The sequence below is a fragment of the Bos grunniens genome, chromosome 13, assembly GCF_055505025.1.
Source record: "Bos grunniens cultivar Pamir isolate PY7600 chromosome 13, Bosgru_T2T1.0, whole genome shotgun sequence".
NCBI classification, from domain to species: Eukaryota; Metazoa; Chordata; class Mammalia; order Artiodactyla; family Bovidae; genus Bos; species Bos grunniens.
Genome location: NC_141177.1, coordinates 3,936,930 through 3,951,055, shown reverse-complemented (window position 1 = coordinate 3,951,055; position 14,126 = coordinate 3,936,930). Strand labels below are relative to the sequence as shown.

Sequence of the window (14,126 nt, the reverse complement as noted above, 5' to 3'; positions counted from 1 at the left end):
CTAAATATAAGTAGTTTAAGTGGAGAAGGTAATAGCACCCCACTCCAGTACTCTTGCCTGGAAAATCCCATGGATGGAGGAGCCTGGTAGGCTGCAGTCCATGGGGTCGCTAGGAGATGGACACGGCTGAGCGACTTCACTTTCACTTTTCACTTTCATGCATCGGAGAAGGAAATGGCAACCCACTCCAGCGTTCTTGCCTGGAGAATCCCAGGGACGGGGGAGCCTGGTGGGAGGCCATCTATGGGGTCACACAGAGTCGGACATGACTGAAGCGACTTAGCAGCAGCAGCGGCAATAATAAGACATTTCTATACCAACTCTAAATCCCACCTTTTCCCAGAGACTGGCAACTTTTAAGACCACCGACTATGAAAATCTCCTTAAATGAACTAACGCAAAATACTCTCACACCCTCCTGCTGTTGCTATCTAGTCACTTGTCGCGTCTGAGTCTTCGTGACCCCGTGGACTGCAGCCAGCCAGGCTCCTCTGACCATGGGATTTCCCAGGCAAGAGTACTGCAGTGGGCTGCAATTTCCTCCTCCAGAGGATCTTCCCAAACCAGGGATGGAACCTGCGTCTCCTGCCCGGCAGGCAGATTCTTACCACTGAGCCACATAGGAAGCAAGCCGTCATGCGTCTATACTAAAAAAAAAAAAATTTTTTTGGAGTCTTAAATAAATTTCTCCAAAATTTTTCCTAGAAGGAAAAGTCTTCTCAGATCCCAGAAACTACGGATGAACTGCTTCTGGCGAAGACTGAGGCACTCCCCATAAAGCAGTTCACACCCCGGCTGGGTGCAGGCTCCCTCAGGCATCTATCTTATCTCCTTCAGAATTCTCAATTTCCTGGAGGCAAAGCACAGCTTTTATCCCCCTCACCGGTTCCTGAAACATTAATCCCTGAACGGGATCAGTCATCCTTGGGTGTTTAAGGTAATATTCTTATTTCCTATGGGAAATCTAGGTAGAATCCGTACTTCGAAATAAAAGTCGACATCAGTTGGGTTGTTTCATGGGTTCTCCATGGTGTGTTTGAATGGGTTTTTTAAATTCCACCATTTCAAAATTTCAAATGAAAGTGTGCCTAGTCAATTCTCTTCGGGTCAGATTATTCACTCTTTATTCTTCCATTTTGAAAATTTATAAGATCCCTCCAAAGAAACCTTCACAGACGCAACATTTAGTATGAAGTCTGGTGCCTTCTTAAAAAACTAACATTGCAAAGTTGTCACACTAGTTTTGTAATGTTGAAAGAATATGTTTTAGAGCTATGCTCCCTTGAAAACCTGTGTAGGACAGAGTTGACAGTCTCCACACCAAGAGGGCTCAAGTGGCACAGAATCTGCCTGCAATGCAGCAGATGTGGGTTCAATCCCTGGGGTCAGGAAGATCCCATGGAGGAGGAAACGGCCACCCACTCCAGTATTCCTGCCTGAAGCATCCCATGGACAGAGGAGCCCGGTGGGCTACAGTCCATGGGGTTGCAGAGAGTCAGACGCGACTGAGCATGCACACACCCAAACGCCAACAGAAGGGCTGCCTCCTCAGCCAGCGGGGGAAAGGGGTGAGTGCTTGGAGAAAGTCACGAGCGCACAATTAATCCCGGGTGGATAAGGCACAGGTCAGCCGTCAGCACGGGCTCCAGGGGCACAGTGATGGCCCAGGGATGTGGCCAGAGTTCCCCCAGGCCCGGGGCACACCCTGGCCTCCCTCAGTCGCTCGGCCACTGAGCAACTGTCCCGCCCCAACCGCCCGCACCCCACGGCCCTGGGCTGTGAACTCTGCTCCCTGACGGTCAGCGGCCCGTGGCCAAGTTGGGACCCAATGCCCACCCCGCCCGCCACCCCCTGGGGCTGGGCAGCAGGAGGCTGACCTCTCGCCGTGAGGCGGCTGTAGACCTGGGAGTTCACCTCCTTGTCCCGCATGTAGCATCGGATCTCCTCCACCGCCTCTCGGATGATGGTGACGGCCAGCACGAAGCCCTGCATGAGAGAGAGAGGGAGAGAGATACAGAGGGTGAGAGTGAGAGGGAGAGAGAGAGAGGGTGAGCCGGCCTGAAAGCCACCGGCCTCCCCTGGGGCCGGGACAGAAGAGACCAGAAGACCAGGGCAGCAGGGTTTCAGGTGCACGAGCCCCAGCAGGCCCACTTCTCTGCATCTCCTACCCCCGAGAAACCCTCGCAGATACCAGGACGTCCCATTCGCCCCCACCCAGGGCTCCTAAGAGTGAGAAACACAGAAGCCCCAGAGCCGTCCGGCCGCTGGTAAGGGCTGAGCGGCGGGGACGCCCCTGACGTCTGTGGCTCACTCGCCACACGCCGGGTGCCATCGGAGCACTTCCCCCCCTTGGAGCAGTTCACCCCTGGGATGGCCACACTAGCCGGGAAGAGACTGAGACGCTCAGAGGTAAAGAAAATGGGCCTCCCTGGTGGCTCAGTTGGTAAAGAATCCGCCTGTGGTGCAGGGGACCTGGGTTGGATCCCTGGTTCGGGAAGATCCCCAGGAGAAGGAAATGCAATTCACTCCAGTATTCTTGTCTAGAGAATGTCACGGACAGAGGAGCCTGGCGGACGACAGTCCACGGGGCCTCAAAGAGTCAGACACGACTTAGCAACTAAACCAGGGACATCAAGGTCCTGAGTGATCATTCAGGGGCTCCTGTTCCAGAGTCCTTGCTCTCAGGGGCCGCAACGTTCTGCACCTGCAGAAACCTGGATGGGTGGAACCAAGCAGGGGGGCCACCGGAGCACAAAATGAGTCACGATGCCTATTTGTATTGACCCGCCAGTAGGGAAATCAACTTCCAGCCATAACACTGTTCACATAAACACCAACAAATATCCATACACTGCTGAAGATTTTCCAATATCCTGAACTTTTTTTTATTATAAGGTCTCTGTGTGTGTGTGTGTGTGTGTGTGTATGTGAGCTCAATCATGTCCGACTCTTGTGACCCCATGGACGATATCCCACCTGGCTTCTCTGTCCACGGAATCTTCCAGGCAAGAATACTGGAGTGGGTTGCCATTTCCTACTCCAAGGGGATCTTCCTGACTCAGGGATCAAACCCACATGTCTTACATCTCCTGCATTGGCAGGCAGATTTTTTAGCACTGCACCACCTGGGAAGCCCCCACTCCTTAACTGTTGGTTAGATTCCTCTGTAAGAAGGGGACGGGGTGGGGTGGGGACTTCTTACTTGGCCACAAGGTATGTGGACTCTTAGCTCCCCTAGCAGGAACACACTTGCACCCCCTACGCTGGAGGCAAAGTCTTAACGACTGAACCACCAAGGGAATCCTCATGTTAAAGTATTGATTGCATAAGCACCCATTAGTAAAAGGAAAATTTCAAGCCGTCCCACTTCCCGCGTTGATATCCCCACTCGTACATAAGCACCCATTAGTAAAAGGAAAATTTTAAGCCGTCCCACTTCCCGCGTTGATATCCCCACTCGTACATAAGCACCCATTCGTAAAAGGAAAATTTTAAGCCGTCCCGCTTCCCGCGTTGATATCCCCACTTTAAGCCGTCCCGCTTCCCGCGTTGATATCCCCACTTTAAGCCGTCCCGCTTCCCGCGTTGATATCCCCACTTTAAGCCGTCCCGCTTCCCGCGTTGATATCCCCACTTTAAGCCGTCCCGCTTCCTGCGTTGATATCCCCACTTTAAGCCGTCCCGCTTCCCGCGTTGATATCCCCACTTTAAGCCGTCCCGCTTCCCGCGTTGATATCCCCACTCGGAAAACCTGGTGCGGACTGGCGTCTGTCACCCATGGTAGGGATCTATTTTCGTCTTGATTTTTCTTCTCGTATCAATAAAAGCAAGAGCAGCCATTCATTTTTCTTACAAAAGAGCCTTGTCATCTCTCTTTTTAAAGTCATTTTTTTTAATACAGAGGGCACAACTGCCCCTGAGGTTATTAGCAGTCGTGAATTCTTTGAAGATTTCATTTTCATACTGTTTACCCCGGGCGATATATTAACTTCGATTCAAAGGATGTTAAATCTCTTATGTAAATCTAGCCAGCGATGTGCCGCTTCGTGGAACCCCTCCCGAGGCCCATACATCTTTGCCATCAAAGGATTTCTCCTGTTTCCGATCAGAAGGAAAGTACACGCTGAAGCCACAGCAGAACCGGTACATTTCAGAATGGAAGCAGGACCAGACCACACAGGGAGGTGAGAAGACCTGGTCAGGAGAAGCGCGGCCCACGCCTGCAGGACCCGCCCCCACCACACTGCACGCTGCTGTTTTGTCCTGGGCCAGAATCCAGGTTTCGGTTGTTCATTTTTTCAAGTGTTCCAGTTTCCAGTTCTCTCTGGGTGGGTCTGGCTAAATCCCATCGATGTTAATGGTAAGTGTGTGCTTATCACAAAGACAGGAGGGGCTAACCTCCCTGCTGCATATGAACACTGCTTCCTAAGTCACCATGGGCTTCCAGGTGGCACAGTGGTGAAGAACCTGCCTGCCAATGCTGGAGACACAAGAGTCACAGGTTCGATTCCTGGGTGGGGAAGATCCCCTGGAGAAGGGCATGGCAACCCATTCCAGCATTCTCGCCTAGGAAATCCTAAGGACAGAGGACCCTGGCGGGCTGCAGTTCAAGGGGTCGCAAAAAGTTGGAAATGACTGAGTAACTTCGCACACAGTCGCACAGTCAGGTGCTGGGACCCAGAGCTGAAAGTGACTGTCCACTGAGTGAAACTCCTTAAGAGCCAGGGAGCTCGCACGCACAGTTACCACGTCTGTGACCGCCCCCCCCCCAACACATACACACACACAGAACCCTCACCAATCCCAGGGGACCTGCCATCTCTTAAGCTAGAAACTGCTTTACAAAGAGATGCAAATGTGGTCCAGATATAAATTCCAACCTTCCAGCTTTGGAGGTCCCTAAGGGCCAAATCACTTCATGGCAAATAGATGGGGAAACTATGGAAACAGTGACAGACTTTATTTTCTTGGGCTCCAAAATCACTGCAGATGGTGACTGCAGCCATGAAATTAAAAGACGCTATGACCAACCTAGACAGCGTATTAAAAAGCAGAGACATTACTTTGCCAACAAAGGTCCATCTAGTTAAAGCTATGGTGTTTCCAGTAGTCATGTATGGATGTGAGAGTTGGACCATAAAGGAAGCTGAGTGCAGAAGAATTGACGCTTTTGAACTGTGGTGTCAGAGAAGGCTCTTGAGAGTCCCTTGGACTGCAAGGAGACCCAACCAGTCCATCCTAAAGGAGATCAGTCTGGGTGTTCATTGGAAGGACTGATGCTGAAGCTGAAACTCCAATACTTTGGCCATCTGATGGGAAGAGCTGATTCATTTGAAAAGACCCTGATTCTGGGAAAGATTGAAAGCGGGAGGAGAAGGGGATGACAGAGGATGAGATGGTTGGATGGCATCACCAACTCAATGGACAGGAGTTTGAGCGAGCTCTGGGAGTTGGCAATGGACAGGGAAGCCTGGCGTGCTGCAGTCCACGGGGTCACAAAGAGGCGGATGCAACTGAGCAACTGAACTGGCTGAAGGGCCAAAGATACTGAAAAAGAAGCTTGAATGGCAGTGGAGGGCTGTCTAAACTTGTAAGGAAATCAGAGGTGGTGACAGTGAACAGACAGAATCCTGAAGGCGCTGAGACTCTTCTGTAAAGCTGTACATCAAGAGCGGATTTACTGGGGACTCCCTGGAGGTCCAGAAGTTAGGACTCCATGTTTCCACTGCTGAGGGCCTGGGTTAGATCTCTGGTTGGGGAACTAAGATCCCATAAGCCACAAGGTGCAGTAAAAAAAAAAAAAAAAAAAAAAAGATCTATTAAAGCAAAACTCCTGAAAGAAATCAGAAAGGCAGATACTTCTGCGTGGGGAGGTGGGCTGACTGAGAGGGGCAAAGAGAGCTTTCTGGGCTGGTGACAACATCCTGCCCCGACCACAGGTCCTGGCGACACCCAGGGAACAGAAACCTCGGTATCGTGTAGGCTGAGCCTTAATAACAAAGAGATCTAGATTTATTATCTGATCTTCATACAATTTTACTGATTATCTCATCTGTTTCCTGAGGAACATCTCCCACGAATACATTAGCATCAAGAAAGAAGTTACCAGGACTTCCCTGGGAGTCCAGTGGTTAAGAATCTGCTTCCAATCCTGGGGATGTGGGGTTGACCCCCGGTCCAGGAACTAAGACCCCACACGGCACACGGCAATTACGCCTGCGCAGCACAACCAGAGAGGAGCCTGTGCACCGCAAGGACAGAGCTCGAACCCAAGTCAGCCAAATAAATAAATACCTTTTTTAAAAAAAGAAAAACTGTCACCAACAGCTAAGACGTGATCCACACGACGACCAACAATGGCACTGGTACCAGAATTTTAAAATTCAAATGAGGACATTTCCTGAGAATTTTCCATGTGTCAGGAGCTATTCGAAGCATTCTGCTGGCTGTACTTCACCACACCTCCCAACAAGCCATGGGAACAGACACGATCACCCACCCCCTACTTTACAGATGAGGAAACCGAGGTTCGGAAAAGCTAGTTACAATCACACGGCTTCTCAAAGAGGCTGCAGGGCGACCATCTGGCCCCACAGCCCTCGTTCTGAACCACTGAGCTCCCAGCTGGGCGTGAAACAAGAGGACTCTCAGGGCGGTCAGACACATTTCAAAGTGTACTTCAGCCAAGCACTGGATATTGATTCTCGAATAAACATCTAGGGGACTTAGGAGAAATCAGCTGCAGTCACCGGGAAACAGGTGTCGTCCAGTTGTCTTTGACCCCTAAGCCCCCTTCTCTGCAGCCCGTGGAAAGAGAGGAAGAACTTGTGCAAGACGACTGCCTCCTCCTGTATGAACCATCACAGGAAACTCAGGCCATGGGCACTTAGAAGCCTCAGGACTGCCGGAGGCTGCTGGTAACCCTGGCTTCTCTCTACAGCCAGAGGCCCAGGAAAACCAGGACTTGGCTGTTTGTACCAGAAGTCAGGTTCCTGGCTCCTCCTGGAAAGTCTGAGCATCATTTCAGCAAAGAGACACGGGCTAGAACTGGAGCGGGGCTCTCGATGGAAGGGCGGGAGCCCTGCAAGTCATCCTGGCCCCCACACGGGCCCCCACTGTATTCCCTGAGGGGCTTCTGCAGTCCCTGGGGTCAGCATCATGAGTACTGATATGCGGAACACATCCCAGACCAGAACCGGGTACAGCACCTGCCTTCAAGTTGTGTTCAACACTTTGATCCCTGGTCACCAGCCCCAAGAACCAACGTGGTCTTCTTCCCCTGCAGAGGGAGCAACTCTATAAGCGGTTTCAAACACCTTGACTACACATCTGAGCTAATGTAGTTTCCCATAAGTTTCCAGCTTCCAGAAAGGCACTGTGGTGACTTAAGACAGATGTCTCTGTACCTGAAGATAAAAAATACCTAATAAAAGGCCACACCCCCCCTCCAAGGACTTCCCTAGTGGCTCAGAGGTAAAGAATCTGCCTGCAACGCAGGAGACCCAGATTTGATCCATGGGCTGGGAAGATCCCCTGGAGAAGGGAATGGCCACCCACCCCAGTATTCTAGCCTGGAGAATCCCATGGACAGAGCCTGGTGGGCTACAGTCCATGAGCTCACAAAGAGACTAAGTGACGAACACTTTCAACCCTGTTCCAAAGAAAACTACTAGCTTTGGTGAAGAACCTTCCAGACCTCCATGTATTTATTTACAAGTCTCAGGTGAGTCACACTCCATACACAGACACACCCAAGCGCAGAACCGTGGTCAACCCCTCACGCTGACACAGACTACATCATAAACAGAAAACAATTCAAAGAGCACAAGCCACAGGGTCGGAGGCCCTGCCTTTCTCGGGACCACTGTGTGCCAGCCCAGTACCCAGCAACCCGCGGTGAGCAGGTGGGAAACGCTTGCTGAAACAAGGAGAGACTGGACAGCGGACAGACAGACGGAAGGCGGAGCCCAGGCGCCGCGGCCGTGGGCCCTGGCGGTGGGCGGAACAGAGCGCCACCAGAAAACCTCGGGGGCTCCCAGCATGTTGGGCTGGGGGCGTCCGCTCCCTTGAAAGACCACGTCCTGTTCCAGCCGCCTGAAGGACAGAAGCCGCCTCGGACCCCCCCGAAAGGATGCCCCAACTGACTCACCAGGGGAACCCAGTAGGTGTAGAGCGCTCCGAGTCGCATCTCAGGGACGAACTGGGAGCAGGCGAGCAGCAGGAAGTAGAGGTTGAAGAAGTATTTGAACTGGTTAAACAGCACCTGCAGTGGAGAGAGACAGGAGACACTCGAGGCTGGTGGACTCGGAGCGAGGCAGATGGGTGACCTTTCAAGCACTCCCCCAGGAGAACGCAACTCACGTGGTACCTGGTACACTTCACACTCTAACACCTGTTAACTAAGAAACACACCTGGGTGATGAAAACATCATTTGTCAAAGTAAAGAAGCACATGATACCCGTCGGAATGCTAAACACCACATTCAACACAGCGGGCACCTCTGGGCGTGGAGTCCCTGACAACAGCTGTTAGGTTTTATTTCTTAAACTTCTTCTCCAAGTGCAGAAAAGGCCACTCCAAATGCCACTGAAGAGGGTTTAATGCAAAAGGCTCATGTTGTAAGACTAAATCAAAAGAGAGATACACTGATGTCTCGACGGTGTGATTCCAACGTCAGAAGTAACTACAGCAGAATTCCACCCCACATGGCAGGAGGGTTCTGGCGGTTTCCACTGGCCCCACGTGCCCTGGGAGTGTCATCCATACCCCGACTCATCTGGCCATCAGGCAACAAGCAGAAATGCCCAGTGTGTTCAGGACACCGTCCAGCCCCTCGCTCCTGCCCTGCCATGGAGACATGGATGTTCCACATACCCCAGGCGGTGTAGCTGTGAGATGCGGGAGAGTGGCCTGGCGTGCCTCAGAGTTTCCATGAATGAGGAATTAACTTGCACTTGACTTTAGATACTGAGATTTCAGGGGCCAGGGGAGAGAGTTGAACCAGGTACTGATAAAAGGAGTCAAAAATCACCCTTAAAGAAACATTCTGGGGCTTCCCTCAGGGCTCAGTGGTAACGAATCCGCCTGCCAATGCAGGAGACACGGATTCGATCCCTGGTCCAGGAAGATCCCACAGGCCATGGAGTAACGAGACCTGTGGGTCACAACTACTGAGCCTGGGCCCTGTGGCCAGTGAGCCACAGCCACCGCGCCTGTGTGACCCAAGGGCCTGAGCCCCACGACAAGAGAAGCCTCTGCGGTGAGACGCCTCCGAACTGCAACTAGAGAGCAAGCCCCTGCTCGCTGCAACCAGAGAAAAGCCTGCAGGCAGCAGCGAAGACCCAGCACGGCCAAAAATCAATCAATTATTAAAAAGAAATTCAGGCTGACCTTATGCTACAGTATAAAGTATTTGTTTCCATGTTCTCTCAGTAAATCAGTGATTTTTTTTCTTTCAGCTTTGGAACTGATTGTTGCTGCTGCTTCTGCAGCCAGCTGGTGAAGTTTTGGAGGTCACAATGGATAAAAATCAATATTTAACTTAAGGGTGTGCTGGGGGGGGAAGGTTTTCAGAAGGCTTGTCTGTTGATGTGTATAAATTAATGAACAAAACAGACAATTGCAGGGCAATATAAGCAAAACAAACATTAGCAAATATGTTAATAGAAAATGTCTCTGGTTGGAGGTATTAAAATCTATCTTAAAAAGATTTCTTGGGACTTCCTTGGCAGTCCAGTGGTTAAAAATCTACCTCCCGAGATTCCCTACTGGTTCAGTGGCTAAGACTCCAAGTTCCCAATGCAGGGGGGCCCGGGTTTGATCCCTGGTCCGGGAGCTAGATTCCGCATGTCACAACTCAGACTCAGCAGAGCCAAATAAATAAATATTTCTAAAAATTAAAAAAAAGAATCCACCTCCCAACGCAGAGGATGCAGGTTCAATCCCTGGGCGGGGAACTAAGACCCCACATGCTGTGGGGCAAGTAAACCCGTGTGCCTCAACTGCTGAGCCTGCTCGCCTCAGCAAAAGACCCCCGGGCTGCAGCTACGACGGCACAGCCAAAGGAAAAAGAAATAAAAAATCTCGCTACACTTTTATCCTCCAACTTTTCTATTCTGAATATGTGTTCCAAGAGGGTAATACGGGGGAAATATAGGCACTGATTTTTTTTTTTTTTTTTTTTTGGTAACAAAGCTAGGCCCTCAAAATATCTTTTTCACTCCTCTTAGGCCGAACACACCAAATAAATGTGAAGTTATTCCAACCGATCAGGTGGCGTCTCACAGACTTGCAGACAGAAGGCAACCTCTTTCAGGTGCTCAGGACTAAGGGAGGTGAACGGCCAGTGGCTGGGGTGACGTGGAAAACACACGGGGAGCTCACAGGCCCTGCGGCAGGAGCCTCGGTCTTCTAAGACTGGTACCACTGCACACGCGTGCTGTAAGAAGGAAAAAACAACGTTGTCTCGGCCGGTACGTACCCCAGGCAGAAAGGTGAAGAAGTTGTACTTCTGGTTGTTGATGACGTTTCGAGGGTACCGCTGGTCCCTCTTCTCCGGGTGCCCCAGCCAGACGGTGCGGGGCCTGGGCTCGCCTCCCCCGCAGCATCTCAGCCACTCGCCGCACCTGTGGAAGAGACACGCCCACACCGTCAAGGCCACGCCCTCCCAGAACTTCTCTCTCTAAAGCATCATCACTGGGTCAGAACCGCAGCCCCACATGGGGCTTCATCCTTCAGTAGGCAGGGAAAACAGAGCTGATGCATCTACAAAGCCAGCTGTGGTCCAAATCAAAGATGCTCTGTCCCCAAGCCCAAATTATTTCGAAAAGCAGGATCTGTTTTGTTTTTTTTTTTAAGATTTAGAAAGTAAATACATAACAATAAGAACTTTTATCACTTTGACATGTTGCAGATGAGAGAGGAAAGCTCGGGACAGGTGAAAAAAAAACCCTGAGTCTGACAAAATGTGAGAAACAGCTGATTCTGGTCTTGAAGCAGGTCTGTCTTATTCTCAAAGCTAAGCAGGGTGCTAGTCACACCAAGATTACTATCAAAGAAGAGAAGGAAAATAATCTCCTTCCACGCCCATCTCTCCTTTTTAGCAACACATTGGAGGAACAGCCAGGAAGATGACTCGGAGCCCCACATAACCAGGAGACGGGCCAGCGTGCCAGCTGTAGGCAAGCTGACCCCAAGGGCTGCCCTCAGAGGACAGCTCATCAGGTGCCTGGGCACCTGCCCGGCTCTGATGAAATTAGGCTGCTCTGAGACACACATCCCCAACCCCGACTCTCGCCCAAAAAAGGCACCACATCCTTCAGGAGGGCCTGTAAACAAGGCATCTTGAGAATTACGACCCTTATCAGCCCCTTGTGGTAGAAAGACCACTGGCAGAATGTTCCTCCCGGGGCCCCAGCACACGCACAGGCTGCGAAGGAGGAAGCCCAGCACTGCCAGCCCCGCCAGCCCCTTGAGATGCTGCCAGCTGAAAGCAAAGCATCCCGATGTGGCCATCACGACTTACATAATTATTTGTCAGCGGCAGACCCGCCTTCTGTCCCTCCGCTTTCGGGCCAGGCATGTCCTGCTGAGGTGCTGGGTACAGAGCTGAGCACACACAGGCCGTGGGCTCAGGACTCTAAAGATTGGCAAGCCATCAAGTCGCCTGCTCAGATGCTCAAAATTTCCATGATGAAACACGATGCTCTTTCTTAAAAATAGCATCCTGGTTCCAGTAAACCAGTGCTGGGGGTGGGGCAGGGAGGCTGCTGGTGGCTCCCATGAGGACAGGTTTCACTTCTAAGTAACTCATTCGTGTCGGCCAGAGAAACACGGGGAAACCTGGAGGAGTCCAACCCCATTCCTGCTCTTGGGTGTGAGTCACCCAGGCGGCCCAGCGTGGGGCAAAGTGCGGAAAGAACGGGGAGGGGACGCACTGAGCACAAGCACACCCTTCCGGTTGCAGAAACCTTCCTCGTGGTCACTGACTCTGCCGTGCACAGCAACTCTCTCCCTATCCTGTAATGATCCTGTAATGATGACTCCCAGAGCGGAATGTTTCTAAGGAAAGCTGAAGACAACCACGGACGGTCAGGCTGACTATTTATGTGAGTTCTGTTTGCTTTCTGCTGGCAGAAGATTCCACACAGCAAACTACAAGGTTAAACTCTCCTCAGCCAAGGGAACATCAGTAAGCGGACCCCCAACTGAAGGCAATCTGCTGAGCAATCACACACGCTCGCGCACGTACACGCGCACACACACACGGGATTTCCACATACCAACCACCTCCACTTTCTAAGTTCTTAAGTTTGCCTCAATTTGAACGTGTTTTTCGGGGGGGGGTGGCTGCATTTCAAGGCATGTGGAATGTTTTAGGTCCCAGACCAGGATCAAATCTGCGTCCCCTGTGGGAGTCCTAACCACTAGGGGAATAGGGAAGTCCTCTCAATCTGCATATCTTAAATCAGTGATTCTCAGAAGGAAGAAGGGGGGTAGTTACTGGTGTCTCCTAGGTGGAGGAGGTCAAGATTCTGCTAAACATTCTAGAAAACCCAGGACAATGCAAACCCCCCCCCCCCACGAATGATGCAGCCCCAAATGCCAGTTATGCCTTGGTTGAGAATTCCTGTCCTTTATTTCAACCAGTGTACCTTAAAAGGTAACTTAAAGGACCTCCCTGACAGTCCAATGCTTAAGATTCCAAGCTTCCAATGTAGGGTCTTGGGTTCGATCCCTGGTCAGGGAACTAAGATTCCACATGCTACACGACACAGCCAAAAAAATTAAAAAAATTAAAAAAAAAGATAACTTAATCAGTTCAGTTCAGTCGCTCAGTCGTGTCCAACTCTTTGCGACCCCATGAATCACAGCACGCCAGGCCTCCCTGTCCATCACCAACTCCCAGAGTTTACCCAAACTCACATCCATTGAGTCGGTGATGCCATCCAGCCATCTCATCCTCTGTTGTCCCCTTCTCCTCCTGCCCCCAATCCCTCCCAGCATCAGAATCTTTTCCAATGAGTCAACTCTTCGCATGAGGTGGCCAAAGTATTGGAGTTTCAGCTTCAGCATCAGTCCTTCCAATGAACACCCAGGACTGATCTCCTTCAGAATGGACTGATTGGATCTCCTGCAGTCCAAGGGACTCTCAAGAGTTCTCCAACACCACAGTCCAAAAGCATCCATTCTTTGGCGCTCAGCTTTCTTCACAGTCCAACTCTGACATCCATACATGACCACTGGAAAAACCATAGCCTTGACTAGACAGACCTTTGTTGGCAAAATAATATCTCTCCTTTTGAATATGCTATCTAGGTTGGTCATAACTTTCCTTCCAAGGAGTAAGCATCTTTTAATTTCACGGCTGCAATCACCATCTGCAGTGATCCTGGACCCCCAAAAATAAAGTCTGACACTGTTTCCCCATCTATTTTCCATGAAGTGATGGGACCAGATGCCATGATCTTTGTTTTCTGAATGTTGAGCTTTAAGCCAACTTTTTCACTCTCCTCTTTCACTTTCATCAAAAGGCTTTTTAGTTCTTCACTTTCTGCCATAAGGGTGGTGTCATCTGCATATTGATATTTCTCCTGGCAATCTTGATTCCAGCTTGTGCTTCTTCCAGTCCAGCATTTCTCATGATGTACTCTGCATAGAAGTTAAATAAGCAGGATGACAATATACAGCCTTGACGTACTCCTTTTCCTATTTGGAACCAGTCTGTTGTTCCATGTCCAGTTCTAACTCTTGCTTCCTGACCTGCATATAGGTTTCTCAAGAGGCGGGTAAGGTGGTCTGGTATTCCCATCTCTTTCAGAATTTTCCACAGTAACACTATCATAAATGGAAAACTAGTATCACTTGCCATAAATAGAAGGTAAACAACAAAATCCACATCAGGAGAAGCAAATGTTACTAAATTCCCACTGATACAGGGGCCCTGGGCCCTAAGCCTCCAGCCTGTTGCTTCTGCGTCCTCTCTTCGTTGCACAGACATTAGCAAGTGTCTGCTGTTCCAAAGTGGACCCTGGGACTTCCCTGGTGGTCCAGGGGTTAAGAATCCACCTTCCAATGCAGGGGACGTGGGTTCGATCCCTGGTGGAGGAACAAAAATCCTACCCTC

General features: G+C 50.7%; 1 protein-coding gene across 8 annotated transcripts in view; it reads right to left on the bottom strand.

Moving 5' to 3' along the window:
* Positions 1-14,126, bottom strand: part of ATP9A (ATPase phospholipid transporting 9A) — a 125,423-nt gene that overhangs the window by 87,993 nt on the left and 23,304 nt on the right. For 7 of the 8 annotated variants that reach the window (XM_086331334.1, XM_086331330.1, XM_086331326.1 and 4 more), the window contains exons 2-4: positions 10,482-10,626; positions 8,150-8,263; positions 1,878-1,986 (exon numbers count right to left, since the gene is read on the bottom strand). In XM_086331334.1, the coding sequence (XP_086187460.1) occupies positions 1,878-1,986; positions 8,150-8,263; positions 10,482-10,626 (368 nt within the window). Of the gene's footprint in view, positions 1-1,877; positions 1,987-8,149; positions 8,264-10,481; positions 10,627-11,525; positions 12,847-14,126 lie in introns of those variants that run through there. The other variant, XM_086331333.1, reaches the window with a different exon arrangement.